This window comes from Crinia signifera, chromosome 2 (assembly GCF_055691185.1).
Source record: "Crinia signifera chromosome 2, ASM5569118v1, whole genome shotgun sequence".
Taxonomy (NCBI): domain Eukaryota; kingdom Metazoa; phylum Chordata; class Amphibia; order Anura; family Myobatrachidae; genus Crinia; species Crinia signifera.
In genome coordinates this window covers 310,522,077-310,541,517 of record NC_139218.1, presented here as the reverse complement: position 1 = coordinate 310,541,517, position 19,441 = coordinate 310,522,077, and the positions used below count along the sequence as shown (strand labels likewise).

Here is a 19,441-nt window from a genome sequence, read left to right as displayed (position 1 = left end):
CATTGCTTTACACCATAGACACCGCCAATCCTGCAGGCGTAATACACTGCCACATGTTTTGTCACAAACGGCACATTTGGCACTAACCGGCAAATTGCCCTCTAGCCACTGATGAGGCATTGCTATCTGTAGATGGAGAGGTGTAAGAAAAATAAATTATTAAAACATAGCAAAAGTTTAGGTCTAGTCAGTACATTTTTGGATATATGTTACTGTAAAGATAATCATCTACTTGGAATTAGTAAAGTCACAAAGCATGGAACAAACAAAAATTCATACTTACACCATCCTCATCTTCGATGATATCTTTGCCTATGGAAGCTAGCGTCGTCCACTTGCAGTTGTTTGTAGCTCTTACAGCACATCTCTTATGAGCTTTAAATTTACAAACTGGAAACAAAAGCGCTTATGGTCAGCAGTGAATAGGAAACTTCAAGAACATGGTCTTCAGAATATACAACCCTCAATTCTGTGCTCCAGCTGATTGGGAGAGATGGAATCATGGTCTCTCCTGCATTTCCACAGCACTACACTGAGCAGCAGTACTGACGGGGAAGAACATTCCAAAAACCATAATGCCCCCAGAACTCCTGCTTTTACACATAATGCCCACCAGTAGTGCCACATTCACATAAAAGGTCCCTAGCATTCCTGCTTATAGACATAATGCCCCCAGTAGCGCCACATTCACAGTTAGGGGGATATTCAATCTCCGGCGAGCACCTCCCATCGGGGAGATGCCCGCCGGGCCCTATTCAATGCGGTCTTCCCCGACAGCATTGAGCAGGGTATCTCGGCAGAACGAGCCCGACATCACTAGCTGTCGGGCTCGTTCTGCCAAGAACAGCCGGGAAGTGACGAGCTGCCGGCTGCAGCTCGCCTCTTCCCAGGCGCAACTCGCGGCCACGCCCCCTTTTCGCTCCCCAGCAGGCGGGACATTGAATCCCGCCTGCATGTTCTCGGTCGAGCTGACCGAGAACGGGACTGGGTCACAGCGGTCGAGCAAGCTGCTTATACAAATAATGCCTCCATGTGCATAACTTTAACCAATTTGTTATTGTCCATATTGTCTTCCTTTATCGCATAGTGTGGACAGGGCTTTACACAAAATGCCCCCAAATAGTGCCACTTACACATAACGCCCCCCAAGAGTGGAGCTTCCTGACCCCTGCCGCTTCCCCAGCCGCCATTCACTTTACAGCAGTGATGTAAGTGGCAGGCTCGGGAGCGCTCAGGAGTTCAGGCGCCCGAGTCCTCCTGAGCCTGCCGCCTGTGGTCACTGCTGTGACTGACTGCTGGGGCAGCTCAGCATCCGGCATACAAACGCCGGAGCGAAGGTGAGGGGGGGCTCCTATGATCTGTGGTGGGTTTTGCTGGGGTAGGACAAACCTGCCTGTCCTGCCCCAGCAAAACCCAACATTCAAAACTAAATTTACAACACATATGTATTTTAAAAAGTTGCACACATCTAATTTATGTTTTCCACACTTGCTGCCGACCCGCCTCAAAAATGCCCCTAATGTGATTGCGACCCTTACCCACTGCAATGGGCGTTTCGGAGATCCTACCTGTAGCAGGTAGGATCTCAGAAAAGACCGACCGACCCGCGGGGCCGCGCATCGGATCGCATCAAAAGGGCAGCGAAATGGCCCAAAACATGGCTGATTTACATACAATCGGTCGAGACTGTATCTAAATTGGCTCGTTTTGGGCCATATCGTCCTGGTGTGTACCCCACATAAGACTCTATATACCATTCTGCACTACATAACAAAACACAACATTTAGGTAATATAAAACCATGAAAATAGTCATACTTTTTTTATTTTTACAAAAAAAGTGAATGTCTGCAAAGACCAAGAAGAAATTGGCTTGCTAGTGAAAGTAAATACAATCGTGCTTGCTATTTCGCTACCCATAAATCAGGAAGTGTGAGTGACAAGCAATTACATAGCCTCTATCTGCCAGAGCGGGTGCTGTTTGTAATTGGCTGCATATAGATAGTGGCTGCCGAAATGACTCAGTATCACAGCATAAATAGTCTCCCTCAAGCAGCACCATGTTATAGTGTATTTCAAACTCTTTTGCTCATTTGTAGACAAAAGACTAAACACAGACGCTTATCAATTATGTTGAAATGTCCTGCCATTAAGCAGTAAACCATAATTTATTTAATTATTAACATTTTCTTATATAGCGCAGCATATTCCGTTGCGTTTACAAAGGAGACAGTGATACAACAAACTGGGTATTTACAGATAGTCAAAGGTATGAGGGCCCTGCTCGCAAGCTTACAATCATCATTGAAGGACAAATGGAAAATGTACTTTTGGAAAAGACAATGCCACCATTGATCACCATAACAGGTGCAGAAGAAACAAAAGCCACAATCTGGGGCCTACCCACAGGGTAACAACCACAAAGAATATAGTGAATGCATACTAAAAACACGGAAATATATAAACCTGTGCACACAGGTGTAGAAGGGTGTACTAACAGACCAGTGTAACAGGAATAAGTCACACACCATGGACTTTCTTCAGATTTTGTAAAATATCAGGGTTGGCTGGTTTAAACCACCTTGAGTTAAACCATTGTTTAAATTATCGTCTAAAGCTGTGGCTCTCAACCTCCGTCTTCAGGAAACACCCCCCCCCCCCCCCCACACACACACACATTTTCCAGGTCTCCACACAGAATCACAAGTGAAATAATTAGCTCCACCTGTGATCTTTTAAAATGTGTTCGTGAATAATGAGTACACCTGTGCACCTGCCAGGTGACCTGGAAAACATGCGTTGTTGGGGGGTCCTGAGGACCGAGGTGGAGAACCACTGGTCTAAACAACCAACCTGCTATTAGGGAATGCTAAAACTATGCTAGGATGTGTAGTTTCACAACAGCTGGAGGGACGCAAGCTGGACATGCCTGGTCTAAACATTTTTTAATATGCTGTGTCTACACACAAACTAACACATGACTTCTTAAACAAACAAAAAAACGCATATTGTAAGCGAATCCCTGGTATTATGCCACATTTTTGTTGCTTGTGGTCATCATCTAAGTAAGCCAAACCAATGCAGTACATCACTGAAAACACACCAAAGATATAGGGAGGTGAAGACGATGGCAGGTGCTAAATCTGACTAGCATCAAGCTTCTTCTCCAACAGTCCCATAGGACAGGATAAAAACAGTTTAGACTCTGGTCCGTTTGTGGTCTGATCGACTGCAGAACATCAGGCGAGATTCAATGTCCCGACTGCCGTTAGGCGCAAAGGGGGCGTGGCTATGAAAACAGGCATGGATTGGCCACCCGCAGCCAGCATCGCAACAATCCACGGCCCTTATCGCCAGAACAGGCCTGACAGCTTCTAAAGTCGGGTCCGTTCTGCTGTGATCCCGCTTCAATGCTGTAGTTAAAGACAGCATTGAATAGGGAGCCACCGCTATTTCCCATGAAGGAAATAGCGGCGGCAGATTGCATACCCTTCCAAAATCTTAAAGAGTAAAAACCAATACACAGAGAAATATCTCATGGCCTCTTCTTTTGGTTTAGTTAATTTGAAGCTTGAAACAGACTGGGAACTGAAAAGGCATCTGAATTAGTGTTTTTATTCACAATGTTTAGTGCTAATGCTTAACTTCATCTTTTTGTGTTTGTGCATTTCTCTGAGAAGTTATTTTGCAGATTTCAAATAAATCATATCAAAGCCTAATAACTTCAGAGTGAATCATATCAAAGCCTAATAGCTTCGGAGTGTTAATGTTAGAAAGCATTACATGGTTTACCAAGGTTTCTAATACATAGCATTTCACAGTATTATAACAAACAGAATTTAAAAAAAAATTAATTAAACATTAGTGCAAAAAAAATTGGTTTAAACTAAAAAAAAGCACAAATTTAGTTTTTCCCAACTATCTGCAATTAATATTTAGTGGAGATAATTAGGCTTACATAAAGGCTCCCATACACTAGGAGGGCAAGGGTCAAACTATTTTTCTCTGGGACCCCATAAGACATTACAATTAATTACAGGACCCCAGCAAGTGACTGCAGAAGGTCATCACATCACACGTGTAGTCAGCAGACAGCACATACATGGCAGCATTTTGGAGGCACAAAATGATGTGTGTGGAGTCTAAAATATCAGACAATTCAAAAGATTTTTCAGACTCCTTGAATCACTGACTGAGATTAGAAAAGTCATCAGCCTGATGGTCAGCAACATGGAGTCGCGACCCCATGCTGAGAAGGTCGGGACCCACAGTTTGAGAACCGCTGCACTAGGGCAATGATGGCTAACCTTTACACTCCAGGTGTTTTTGAACTACACATCCCAGCATGCCCTGCTAAAGTTTTACTATTTGGCCATGCTAAAACCACGGTCATGCTAAAACTGATGCAGAGCATGTTGGGATGTGTAGTTCAACAACAGCTGGAGTGTCAAGGTTAGCCATCACTGCACTAGGGCATCTTCAAGGGGAGCCTACGATCCCCCTTGAACCAATGCACCGCGCATGGGACCACGCATCACACCAGACCTGATGTCAACATGTGATTTGAACTCTTTTCATGCAATATATCACCGAAATCGCATAAAAAGTGACAAATTGTCCTAGTCTATGGACACCTTTACATAACTCTAATAGAATGGGTGTTGAGAATGCAGAATGTTAAGATGAATGGCATAATATGACAGACTACAAGAAAATTCCCACAGAAAATACTTATGTAATATTTTGGTATTATAAGAAAAGATTACACTCAAAAACTTACACCACCTAAATAACTTTAGCAACAAGGTTGTCTATAGCGCTAGGGATAGTTGCTGTGTGTAATATACACCAGCAGCCACTTCAGTGGAGGGATGCCGCCCTCCAAATGGTAAAAGCAAAAGGGACAGTACCGTTGGGCGCTTTGGTGTGTATATATAAGAGGAAACAATTAATAAAAATAAAATTTTATTAACGAACAAATCATAAATGACACGACAATACATAAAGACAAAAATGATAAAATTAGGAAATACAAGCCATCTGCATATATGTATTTGGCTAAAAAAAGTTAATAGCTCAGAAATAGATACTGATTACCACCCGGGGGTAACTGCAGACCAATTGGTTAAGTTCTCTATCAAGGAAATAGATTTTACTCCATAAACTGGAGTCCAAGGGCCACTGGATGATGAATTGGTATACATCAGCTGTTGCTCACACACATAGGGTAAAGTCGAATGTTCCTTTAAGTGGGTTTAATCGCCACGGGGCACCAGAAGCATAAGGGTGTGGGTTCCGATGTCCACAACAGCCCTCCTCGCTTCCAAATCTTGAAGGCAGCTGGGTACCTTAGTAGGCTCCTGGAGCGTTAACTGTATTCACCGTGGTTTCCCATGCAGCTCCACTAGCAGCCGTGCGATGTGTGGCAGAAGTCCGCTAGAGCTGCAAGGGCCAAGTATAGCCGGAGTCCGCCAAGGTCACAATCTGCAGGCTGGCTGGAGTCGCGGCTACCACTACACTACACAGAGGACTCACCACAAATCAAAGGTGTCGGTGTTAACTGGTAGCAGTCTCACAGATTTACCGCTGTGTAGAGATGTGTGGGGAAAGCGGTAAATCCGTGGGACTGCTACCAGCTAACACCACCAACCATCACCTTTGATTTGCGGTGAGTCCTCTGTGTATTTCAGTCCTTCTGTAATACAGTAGCTTTAAATTGGAAACAGACACATTATTATCCATCTTTTTTTTATAATGCCTACAAATCAAGCACTTTGTACACAATGTCTAAAAATTCCAAATCATCCACTGTGTGAATGAGACTTAGTATAACATACTAATACAAATTTATATTGTGGTTGGAACCCAGAGGGCCCCAGATAAAACCCATACTTAAAGATGAAGCCAGAGTTTTTTTTTTTCTATTTATATAACCCCAATGTGGGTTTATTTACTCAGATGGAGTTCTACTTAAGATGAGATGTTGCTATGGGCAACCAAACAGATTCGATTATCTTCTAGAAGGTGCTACTGTAACTAAATCATTTGAATCTGAATGGGCAACATTCCATCTTCAATAGAAGACAACCTTAATAAATAAACCCCAATGTGTCTGCTGTTATGATTTGTGGAAAATAGGTATTACAAGTAAAATTCCAGAGACAAAAAGAAAAATGTACATTCTGGCATTATTATAACACACAAATGCGTACCGAAACACTAGCTTGGTGTCCAACCAACAAGAAAAGTAGTGGACCACACAGGTTGCAGGTAACACAATCTCTGTCTAAGCCAATACTGCACCGAATAAAATGGCAATAAAAAAAGTGCTTTTAGTACTACATTGCATAGCATCTAGTACAAAGAGCATTACAATGTGCTACAGCACTGTGCTTTTTGTACAATGCAATCTAGTACTAAAAGCACAGGCTGCACAAACTTTGTGTGCTGTGCGATGGGAGGTGCACAGGAGCGAGCATCTCATCGCACTGCCCTGTCGCAACCTGTAAGGGAACCTTGAGACTTTTGGCTCTGCAATTATTTCAGTTATCTCTTTAAAAATGCTATTTCTCTAGACCCACTGAATATGAACGCACTAATATATTAGTTGGAAACCTGTAACAGACAAGAGAACCTCACTCACAGCATTTAAGCCAAAAAAATCCTTCCTTAAAGAATTCTCAACTAGCCTTGATTTAATGTGATATGCAAAGGTACCACAAGATGACGGTCACAATTAAGCTGTCCGCAAAGACACAGAAAGCTTCAATTTGTATGGTACACAACCAGCTCTATAATGTGTTAAGGGGGGAACATACCTTCACAAGACAGTCCATGGGAGGTGACCCCAGACAGGCTCTCTCGGCACACATTACAGAAGGTAGGTCGGGCGTGGGAGCAGGCGTACCAGTTATGCATTCCTGAGAAATGTTCCACATTAAACTGTGCGGTCTAACAAGGGAGAAGTTGAGACAAAATTTGGCAGTACAGCTGCAGCTAAAGTAGTACCATGCATTTACATGAGCTAAAAGCAGGAGAAAAATACAGCCCACTCACTTGATGAAAACCACAACGGTGGGATTAATGTATCTAAACATGAAAACTACAATATAAACACATAATTGATATCATAATATTTGAGCAAAAGAAAAAGAGGTAACAAAAAAATACACAGAAGCCCAAGAGTTCATGAAACACGAAAAATTAAAACACAATTATAATAGGAAAAGAAATTGCTCAATCATTAAGGCGTGCAAGGCGGAATTTGCAAGCATTAAGGCGGAATTAAACCATGTTCGCCAAAACACTTAAATCAATAAAATATATAGTAGCTGGAATGTCCAATTTATGGAATGGTTAAATGAACCATGTGTGTCTTTAGACACTGTAATTGGGACTGGCTGCTAACAAGGATCAACCTGCTGTGGAGGAACATACCTGAGTAACCTTGGGAAGGACTTTGCCCTGTTTGGTCGCATCTCCAGTTTGGTGAATTGACAGGACTTTGGACTTTCTTCAGTACCACATAGATGGTAGGTATGCTTTATTTCTTTTCAAATCTTTGAGTGCATTTGCAAAACAAAAACTTTCTATGTTTCAAAAGTTTTTTTAATCTGTGCTTCCCTTTCCGGTACTCTCCATTGGGAGATTAAATTGAAGGGGCTGTCGATATATGAAAATTTGGACACACGATATTCATTAAACCATTCCATAAATTGGACCTTCCAGTTACTATATATATTGTAAGCGTTTAATTGATTTATGTGTTTTAGCAAACATGATTTGATTCCAGCTCCTTCTTGATTGAGCCATTTATTTTCCTATATTAATTTTGTTGGTTTTGGTGAGACCTTGCTGCTCTTGGCAGTAATCAATTTATTGCGCAGTGACCTAATCGCTTTTTGTTTAAGAACACAAATATTTAAAGAACAAACAAAAAAAAAACCACACACAAAAACACCATATTGTCTAAGCTGGCCACACAAAATGATCCTTTTAACCAGGAGCAGGATCAGAAACCAATACGGCAAATTAGTGTGAGCGGACCATTTGGTCCTCAGGTGGAGCAGCTGGATAACATTTGGCCCCTCTGGTGAGTAGTCGGAACTTTGTAGCATGCACAGTTCAACAGCGATCACCCAAAGTTATCATCCAACAATCTCACGGATTTCAATAAGATCATTATAGTCGGATATTAGTTTAATTTGTGTCAAAATGTTGCAATAATTAGTCAGTCGCCTAATAATGTTGCATGTGGCAAGCATTAGATCACCAAAAAAATCCAAAGCCAATATTATTTTCATCCCTATCATTTTATAGTTTACAGGCAAGTACATGCAGGTGGGCGCATATGTACCCCAAGGTTCTCAATCTATTTGCAAGCATTTAATAGGTAGAAGATATGTAAAGGCAGCTAATTCTAGCCCACACACAAGCATTAAAAAGTACTCCTCAACGGTAAGTGTGATTAGAAGACTGAATACATCATTTATATTCTATCTAAATACATAAAACTATTTTGGTAAAAAACAGGGTGTGGATGCCCCGTCAATTGACCTCCCTTTACAATGGTGTACAGGCTAAGAGGCTATACATCTTATTCCATCATCATACACAGGAGGTTAGATGGCTCTATATAACGAGATTAAGAAAGAAAGTTAAAATTCTAAATGATGCCTGATTAGATACATGATAAGGTTTTACGAAAAGAGCTTTCCCCAATCATCCACATCTTCCAAGCTCCAACACTAAAATACGTTATGCTGATATTGTACATATTAGAAGCAAACTGGTATAAAACAAATACAAAGTGTTGTATAACCTAACAATGTGATCTAGGCATTCCTTTATACTGCCGAGGAGCATTATAATAAGATACATGGCCCCTCTGCCACTGAATGCACTTAAATTAGCATCCCGCTGGCAGGACCAGTATTATCTGTCTAAATACACTGCTGGAAACATCACACAAGTTTCATTACAACACAAAGAATGTGCCTACCTCATAATGCTCTCTGGACTGCACGGACTTTAATGAGCTGATCCAATCTTCCATTTCTTTTCTGTTCTCCGCACACAATATGAGCCTTCTAAAAGGAGTGATTATCTGTGTAAACAAAAAGGATAATAATGAATAAAAAAAATAAAACAGGCTGCTGATCGCCCAGCACTAAAGCAAGAGATTGTGTTACAAGCGGCTGTGGAAGCAGCATGGATATCCAGGGAGTGTGCTTCATTCGCACTGATCAGATGCTCCCCAAAGCTGCATAATCATTTAAGCTTTGCATATTGTCTTGATGGGAAAAAAAAAATAGTGTGCGAGAGTGAGGGAAAAAAGTCCACTTTCATCTCAGAGTAAACCACTGCAAGACTTATCCTGATCCCAGCAGACTCATTAGCAGATTGTGTTACAGGAAAGAAAAAAAAAAGAGCGAAGATAAATTTCTAATACAACTCTTGAGGCTTCTGATGGAGAAGTTATGGGATTACTTGTCTCTGTGGCTAGGAAAACTCATACTAAAACATACAGACTGGTCTTCGATCTAAGTGGACTGGTGCTACAGAGGATACACGTAGAAAATCAATCCCTGGAATACATTTGATTTCCAGCACGATTGCATTACTTTTACCTCTCCCATTAGTCAGTCACACAAATACTAAAACTATCACATCTGTTGAACTACAGTTATTTTCTTACTGAAACTAGGATTTAATGACCTTTACTGTAAATCGAAAAAGGAGAAAGCAGGGTTACAGTTCAATTCTACATTTTGGAAGGGTAAAAACTGACTGTCCCACATTTCTAGCTGTAGTATGTGAAGACGCATATTTCACACAGTTTATCGCGCCTCGTCACCAGATTGAGCAGGGTGTTAATGAGGATAAATCACAACTAGAAACGGGACTCTGCAATATTGCAAGAGGGACAGATTTAACAGAAAAATGCGTGGGAGTGCTCTGACAGAATAAGAAAACTGCAGAGAAAATATACTGAACATCTTTTCACCTTCTGCATGAGAAGAAGACATACGCTGATTTTCAAGTGTGAAAACTATTTTCTTATGATTTGTTTCATCTAGAGTAATGTGCATTGATAAACGTAATTGAAGTCAACCCGTAAGACGAGCTGCCAGAGCCCAGGCTGGAACACAAATGATTGAAGATACAGAGATCGGGAAATAATAAAACAACGCACAACAAAGGGAGTTTGAGTTTCTTTACGCCTTAGTCTTTAAGTTACAGAGGGAACGTGCCATCTAACCACTGAGCCAGGGGCAATTCTGCAGGGGATATGGTCATTAGGTCTACAACAACTAGGTCAACACCACTAGCTCAACATGCAGTGAGGTCAACACAAGCATTAGGTCGACATGGGCTAGGTCAACAGTCAAAAAAGGTCGACATGCGGTTTTTCACAGTTTTTTTTAGCCAACAGGTGGTATTTCATGCCCTACCATTCACTAGGGCATGGTGGGAGAATAAAATAGTGTGCCGAGCGTAGAGAGGCACCTTGCCCGAAGCATCGAGAGCCATGCGAGGGGACGTGGTGCACTTCAAACTGTGTCCATGTCGATTGTGTCGACATTCGGGTAAGAAAACAGTGAAAAACCTCATGTAGGACCTTTTGACAGTCAACTTAGCCCGTGTCGACCTAATGCTTGTGTCGATATGTCATGTCGACCTAGAACCATGTCGGCCCAATGCTTGTCGACCTAGTTGTTGTAGACCAAACGACCCACACCCTTCTGCAGAAGGAAGTGGATGTGTAAAATGAACATTAAGAATTAACACTAAAGGCAATAATGCATCATTCTAATATCTTTTTATTTTAAAGATTGCACTCCTCTATCAATGTGCTAAAGAAAGTGGTTTTACAATTTGGTTATTTTTTGCAAAATCATGTAATTATTTTTGTGTGTTACAGTATGTGAGAACATCGATTCTTAATAGCTGGGGTAAAAAAAAGAGATAAGTATGTGCGGTATACGGTCAATAGGTTGACACCACTGAAGGTCGATACTGCTTTGGTAGACACATTAAATAGGTTGACATAGCCACGGTCAATAGGGTTGGAAAGTCGACTTATGCATTAGGTTCGACAATTGCAAGGTCGACAGTCAAAAGAATGACATGAGATTTTCATGTCAGGCAGTATTTCATGCCCTACCATCCAATAGGCAGTGGAGGGAGAACAGAATAGTGTGTTAAGCCCACTTGGACTGTGTCCATGTCGACATTGGCACAATACAGGGTGATGTCATAGGATCAATAGTATTCAAAATGCATGTCACTTGTAAACTTTAAGGCAGGGGTCCTCAAATTATTTTGCTCTGGGACCCCATCAGACAATAAAAATAATTACAGGACCCCAGTAAGATACTGCAGAAGGTCATCACTTCACATGTGTAGTCAGCAGACAGCACATATACATGGCAGCATTGCAGAAGCACAAATTTATGGGAGGAGTCTAAAGTGACAGATTTTTCAGACACCTTGAATCCCTGGCTGAGATTAGAAAAGCCATCAACATGGAATCGCGATCCCATGCTGAGACGGTCGGGACCCACAGTTTGAGAACCGCTGCTTTAAAGGTTGCAAACTAAATAAGTAATACTGTACCTATATATGTGAAAGGTATTGGGCAGTATGGATGGTGTAATGATTCCCACCATGGCCCTAACTGTGCAGAGTTTGTATATTCTTCCCGTAATTGCGTGGATTCCCTCCGGGTACTCTGGTTTTCTCCCACAATCCCAAAATATACTGGTAGGTTAATTAGCTCCCAACAAATTAACCCTAGTATGTCTGTGTGTGCGTGTACACGTAGTAGGGAATATACTATAGATTGTAAGCTTCACTGGGGAAGGGAAGGATGTGAATGTTCAAATATTCTCTGTAAAGCGCTGCGGAATATGTGTGCGTTTTATAAGAAACTAAATAAAATATAACACTGAAGGTAGGGTCCGGTACATGTGTATTATCACGGTGCCCGATTTAATCTAAATCGCAAACGATATTGCATACAATTTAGTGGCCGATTCGATCCGCGATGCGATTTAGCGGCCGATTGACGGCCGATTTTCCCATGCTATTCCATCCTTGCACACCCCCACTATCCAAGTCAGCCTGAAGCTGACTTGGTTGATCTTATAAAGCGTGGCGAGCGCAGCGAGCCACCGAGCCCAAAGTGGGAAACTATCCTGAAGCGTGGCGAGCCCCGCGAGGGGACGTGGAAAACACGTCAAGTAATGTCCCCTCGCGGGGCTCGCCACGCTTTGGGATAATTTTCCGCGTGCGCTCACCACGCTTCGGGCTCGGTGGCTCGCCAAGCTTTATAAAATCAACTCCACGCCGACGTGGATAGTGGGGGTATGAACAGGTCGGGAGGACGCGTACCGCGTGCGCTCACCACGCTTTGGGCTAACTTGGCTAGTGGGGGTGTGCAAGGATGGAATAGCATGCAAATCGGCAGAAAATCGCGGAAAACCGTCAGAAAATCGTCCGCAAATCTCATACGATTTTTGCATGCGATTTGCGGCCGCCGTGATAATACACAAGTACCTAGGGTACTTTAATAGAGGTTACTGAACTCTAAATCGATTTCTACCATTACAAAATAAAATCTAGAACTATTGCAGTGTGTGCTAAATATTTAATTTTAAAAGCCACATTTGATCAAATCAAATCTGGTTACTGCAACTCAGGCAAAAATAATCTGAAGTAGTACCTCTACTATAACTTACATTTCTCTAATTTGTTATGTGTTTTTAATTAGCTTGCATAGTACGGGGAGAGATATGAACTCTACTGTACAATTCTTGTCCTATTCCATGTTTACAAAGCAATAAATACAAAATCTTATGACTGCTATTCCACCTGGGTTCCTGTAATGTTTGGTCCTTGCTGGGCCTGGCAGTGGCTTATTTTCAATGACCCACACTGCACTCATTTCATGCCTTGATCAAACACCAAACTACAAATCTGGCAATTTCTTCAGAAAGATGGCATGGCATTGGCACTGCAAATCAGTACTAGTATAGTCGACCGCTTACATTGATGCACGTGGAACTAATGTGTACACTCTTCATGCATTTGTTACTTGGAATATTCTATGTAGCCATAAAGTGAATTCAGAAATAAATTGGGCAATATCTCGGAGCGGTTTAAAAAAAATTATTTGCGATGCCCCACCCAGTTACTACTTCGTGAGAACACAGGCACCTTGTATAACATGGTATCAACTAAGAGCTGGCTTATTTATTTTATGTTTTTTGCTTTAGAAACGCATGTATCGGCACAGCATAATTGGGGGATGGGACCAGCTACATTTATAGAATACACAACGGACAACTTAAATGTGAAATTAACTAAAATAACAAAAGACTATTCTTCGCTGTTAAAAATAACATTAAGTACAGTAATTAGCTGCACAATTACAGGGCTATATGGACTAGGAATAAGAAAGAATTTTTTGATCAAAGTCAAGTAATGGAAATAATACAATTAAACATGTTCTGCAATGTGAAAAGCTGCTTATTACAGCCATACCAGGAAGCAGAACACGTAAAAGTTAATTGAGATGCACTGAAACATGGGTGGCATCACGGCTGTCTATATCTGCTATGAAATATGAAGTGAAAAAACTATTACATTAAACATAGAGAAATGTCATAACATAAACATAATATGTGATGAGCACGATTGTATAAATGTGTGGCAATAAGATGAACTGCAGTTTTCCAGAACGCATACTGCAATAGATGCCCAATTCCACACTAATATGCACTCTCAAAAGGTTCTCAGAATCAGTCCTCATGGCACAGGTTTTACAGAGATCTATGGGCCAAGCATGGATACACTTAAAACCTAGACCGTTAGGGTGCCTGGATCGTATTGGCTATCAGCTGCCACATGTTTTGGATAGCCAATATGATCCAGATTTGAGAACCAAGAAAATCTGAGTAAACCCGAACCTGCACATCGCTAATATATATTCGAAATCTCAGAGAGGTGAACATAAATTAACATAACACAGAAAGCCGAGAAATTTAGGGGTCAACATTAATCAGGTTTTCCCCTCACGTCACTGCCCTCCTCATGTTAAGGCTTCCCAGAGCAACACTAACACAACCCATCCGCCACCAAAATGTATTCTTAATCCCCATCCCCTTATCAGTTACAAATTACTGGGGAAAAAAACTGGATGAGTATGTTTATACCATTAAATACAAGCCAATAGATTCTGCAGCAATGCTAGTTTGCTTATGAGATATAAGCCACATTGAAAATAATCATACAATTATGGGAAAACCTATTAGAGATAGAAAGCTATGGAAAAAGCATGGAGATGTAAAGTAAAGAAGACCCAGAAGAGAGGAAAACACAGCAATAAAAGAATAAAAGAAAACAAGCAGAACAAAGGTGAGAAGAAATGCATTGGTTGCAGGTGTACAGAAAGGCTGGGAAGATTTGCAGGATTTATGAAAGAGAGATCAGTTCCTAAAAACATGTAGCAGTTGTCCCAGATTGTGGCACGAGAAACACAGTAGAAACAAGGCCTTTGTTGAAGATCTAGAGAAAGTATACAGACATTGGGTCAGGCTGAAGAAAACCCGCCAGAGAGATTTCACACAAAGCAAGGACACTGGAACAGATTTTTTTGTTTTTCTACTAATGAAGAATTTATTTTATTTTATAACAATTGGCAGAAGACAATCAGACATCCCACCAGGTCAGCAAACTGCAGAAGAGAGTGGCACTGCTCCCTTAACTGTGGAAACATTTACTTTTCACTTGCTATTTGGAAAGGGAGATCATGATGCTAGCAAAATAAGCTATTCAAAAAGAAAGTGTGGCAGTTGAGATCTGAAAGAAGAGACCAATAATTGAAGCCTCAAGGAAAATAGCATTACTAAAACACAAGGACATTTTTGCAGATTGTGGGGTACTTCAGTTGGCACATGAGATTTTCTAACCCATGGACATGCAGCCTTCCACACAAAAGGCTACCTATACTATGTAATGGAACTGGCATGTGGACGTGACCGGTTTGATTCTATAAAAACATAACTCATTGCTGAACCCAACCACAACAATATTTATTGTGGCAGAAGTGGTCTGTGGCTTGCAATTCATGCATTCCAGAGGTATAATACACAGTGAACTAAAATCAGAGAAAGTTTTGTTGACTATTGACAAACATGAAAAGATCACAGACTTTGGTCTGGCCCAATTGGATGCATGTGGAGAAACCAATGCCACATTACATGTGTGGCCTTCTGGCAACATGACACCAGTCATACAGTGCAGGTGTAAACTAGTTCGCATTTGGTGTTATGCTCTCTCATCACCCTATAATACCACCCTTTTCCTGGAAGAATTGCTGTAGGGGTAAACCGAATGATCCTAGAGCAAGATCCATAATATTTAGGGCTTAATAATCTCATAGCAAAATACATTCGATTTTAACTACTGTGCAAATACCAGGTCGTCATCTTTTCTTCAAACATTTCCAGTAGTCAAACCATACAAGCACTTCATGGATCTTTTTCAAATTCCTGTGTCCTACAGTGAAGGTAACAAATAGAAAATTCCTGCAATGGGCCAAAACCTACTTGATGACATTCAATTTGATTGTTCTAAATGTTGGTGACATGCTCATAACATGCTAATGGGGCTAGATACTATACCATCAGTTGATGGAGGCCTGCTAAAAAAAAATCTTGAACCTGCTCCATATGTTGCTTTACCCTGAGCTTGGTTATTTCTCCAGAGATGTACAGTCTACCATCTGCCACAGTTATGTCCGTGGAGATGCAGTTTGTGGCCACTGTAGTGGCTACATCAATTATATCCTCCATTTTAAATTCATACTGTACAGTTCTGCTAAACTATAAGCAGTCACTAGACTTGTCTTTAGTTTGGTCTAAACTACACTGTGAACTCAGGATTAGGGCTAGTGTTGACACCCCACAAGAAAAAAAAAACCTTTTTCAAGTCACCTCATGGATCCAACTCATTGATAACATAATAAATTGAAGATTTAAACTCATGCAACACAGAGTACTTCATATGATTTTCTATTAAAAAAAAGCTGTACATAAAACTTAAGCTTGATACACTGAGAGCTATGTCATCTGATCGGGTTAATCCAGCTGGGCCACCCCCAGTAAGTGCCGTACATGCCTAATGAGGAATCCGCCACTGACAGACAAGATACTATACAAGTTACACAAAAAAACATGTATGTATGCAATCACTCCACCTGGCAAGAGGATTCTATGGAGGCAGGTAACATTAGATACATACACGTAGAACCAAAATAGTTTATGTATGTTAGCATGACTTAACATGGCTGGGCGAGAAGTTTCCCCTAATCAGTTAGCTACCAGTATTAGGTCGCATTAATAGTTTATAAGAATTAACACTGGTTTTTGTTTGCAGCCCTTGGTGAGAAATTAAGGAATTCCCTTATTAAAAAGGTAAAATTGTTCTAGTTTAAATTCCGAGTTTTCTTGACTTATGGTCCCCAAAATTATCAGCATCTCTTTCACAGAACCCCAAATGAAAAAAACTATTATGGATAAACTACTGTATGTTGAGTGTGTATTCTCAATTCGCCCGCCTTCAGCCGATATGGCTTACTATAAAACCGGCTGCAGTGCGGATCAACTATTGCATACAGGGATTTAGGTTTTTAATGTGGTTATGGACATGGTTTAATTTGGTTTGTCCATGTATTTTATGACAGACAAAACTAATCCTGTGACTGCCTATCACATTAGCCACAAATTATTTGATTCTGTAGCACTGTGGGCATCCTAAGGCACAATTTGGGAACCACTGGGAAAAACGAGGTGGTTGTACTGATTGTACTTACATTTTATTTTATGTGCCATAAATTCATTTACATCAATTTGTTATAAAAAAAAAAGCTTGCTTTTTATACTTTTTCCTAGTTGTTAAAAAAAATGCCACTTGTAAAAGCCCCAAGTTCTTTGTTTTTGTTACGGGCTTATTTTCCATTTTTTGCCACATCTACAACTGCTAACATCACAGTGAATTATTATGTGGACCGTGGGATAAGCCTGTGTTAAGTGCAAGTGTGCATACGCGTGGTAAGCAATATTGCCTCATTGCGCTTTGTAATGAATGTTACTGCCAGTTTACATTACCAGCTCCAACTAGCCAAGAAGCAGCGACTGCAATAAAAGCTGATATTTGGACTGCTTTATTTTTCTGCTTTCTTCTAGCCTGTGCCCAACATATTAATAGCAAAAATTCTTTCCAATAAATACTTAATGCAAATAGCCATTCTTTCCTCATTAGCATGGAGCCAAATTATTACAATCTTATTCTATTTTCCAATAGACAGGCCATTGCCCATAAAACAGAGGAGTCAATAAAAGTAATGTAATAGCACTTTCTCTAAAGAGCATGAAAGGATTACTAATGTACAGCAAACTGTTGGATAAGAACTACTACAATCTAGGAAACTATAAGACAAAGATATACAGTATATAAACACATATACAGAGTACTGTATTGACAGTACAGTAGTAAAACATTCTTTTATGGCTTAAGCCCCATACACATGGGGCGACCAGGCCTCTCGGTGAGCGATGAGCTTAAGCATGATTGCTCAGCACACAACCCGGCACACTTGCATTAATGATGCGCGGGAGCGTGCATATATCGTTACACACACACACACACCATTTTTTTTTCCTTTAACAGATATTGCTCAGAAGGTTCCTTTCAAGCCAGATCTATTGAAAAGACACTTAGTTTGTACAGGGCTTCAAAGAGGACTGATCCTGATAAAAGACATTGTAAGTTCTTAGATTTTGTCTTCAATCCATGATCTTTGAAGCTCAAAAAGGCTTATTGGGAGGTAAAGGTTGAGGTTTCCATATCCAACATGCTTGGTACCAAAAGTATTTTGGATATTGGAGTTTTCTGTATTTTGAAATCTTTGCATACCATAATCACTTGTGAATGGGACCAAGTCTAATTACAGAATGCATTTACGTTCATATACACTTTTCACGCCTAGGGGGTATACAATCCCGGGTCCCGACAATCGTAACCCTGGCCGGTTCCCGGCCTGCTTGACTAATATTCGGCAGGCGGGATTCAATGTCCTGCCTGCTGAATGATGAAAAGGAGGTGTGTCTGCGAGAACAGGCCCCCGATCTGCCAAGATGCCTCTTTAATGCTAAAGGGAAAGACAGCATTAACTAGGAACCTCCCTTCGTAAATAGCGGCAGGGGACTGAATACCCCCCTTAACCTGAAGATAATTTTATACAATATTTTGAATAATTTTGTGTAGTAAACAAAGTTTGTGTACACTGAACATCAGAAAGCATAGGTGTCTTCTGCCCCATACATGGTTCATTGCACATTGTCCGTTTTAAAACTAGACTGCATCACATCTAGTTCAAAACGCATGCGATGTGCTAAAGCACAGTGCGTTTTGAACTAGATGCGATGCAATCTAGTTCAAAAAGTACCTGCAGCACATACTTTGTGCTGTACAATGGGATGTGAATGGTAGCGTGCATCTCATCGCACCCGTACATCGGACAGTGTATGGGCGGCATTAGCTTTGCTGAAATAAAAATTACCTTTCTGAATTTTGGATATACTGTAGGAGACCCTGTACTGTACAAGGGTCCTGTATTTGCTTATTTCTTCTTGCAGTTCTAAAATTCTGGCATGAAGAGGAAGGGTCACAATCTAATGTTCCTCCAAATCAAAAAGGTCCATTTGTACAACTATTAATGAAGGTACAAACTTTGGGTAAAATAAGTATTGAACCCTAATTGGGCAACTGTAATGAGATTTCCACCAAATGTCAGCAACAACCAATACAATCCACAAATGCAAATAAATCAAACCATAGATGTCCATACATTAGGTTATGTGTAATAATGTGAAATGACACAGGGAAAAATTATTTAACACATGAAAAAAAGGAGGTGCCAAAAGGTGCTCAACGCAATATTTTTGATGGAGGAGTGAAAAGATTTATCGGAATAGTTGTCCAAATGCCAAGGACCACTTCTGGAGAGCTTCAGAAAAACTTGGAATTAATATATACACTTGGTACTTGTTTCCTAGCGCGGCTCCCACGATTCCATCGTTTGGCATCTCATTGCATGCAATGCGATTTTAAATTGTACAAGCACACAGATGGGTGCTTACAATGTGATTCCATCATTTAGTGTCACCCCCAGTGTCAACACCATCCCCACTATCAACACCAACCTGAAGTGTGGCAAGCTTTTCATACCCTCACTATCCACGTCGAGTTTACTTTAGCTAGTGTGGCGAGTGCAGCGAGCCACCGAGCCCGACGAGCACAGCGAGGGGACGCGTAATACATGACCAAAGCGTGGCGAGCGCAGTGAGCCCTGCGAGGGGAACACTGATTACTTT

General features: G+C 40.9%; 1 protein-coding gene across 5 annotated transcripts in view; it reads right to left on the bottom strand.

The window, feature by feature from the left end:
- DGKH (diacylglycerol kinase eta) overlaps window positions 1-19,441 on the bottom strand; it is a 248,423-nt gene that overhangs the window by 74,424 nt on the left and 154,558 nt on the right. For all 5 annotated transcript variants that reach the window (XM_083168927.1, XM_083168928.1, XM_083168926.1 and 2 more), the window contains 4 exons: window positions 9,001-9,105; window positions 6,818-6,950; window positions 284-390; window positions 1-126 (listed from right to left, as the gene is read on the bottom strand). In XM_083168927.1, the coding sequence (XP_083025053.1) occupies window positions 1-126; window positions 284-390; window positions 6,818-6,950; window positions 9,001-9,105 (471 nt within the window). The remainder of the gene's footprint in view (window positions 127-283; window positions 391-6,817; window positions 6,951-9,000; window positions 9,106-19,441) is intronic.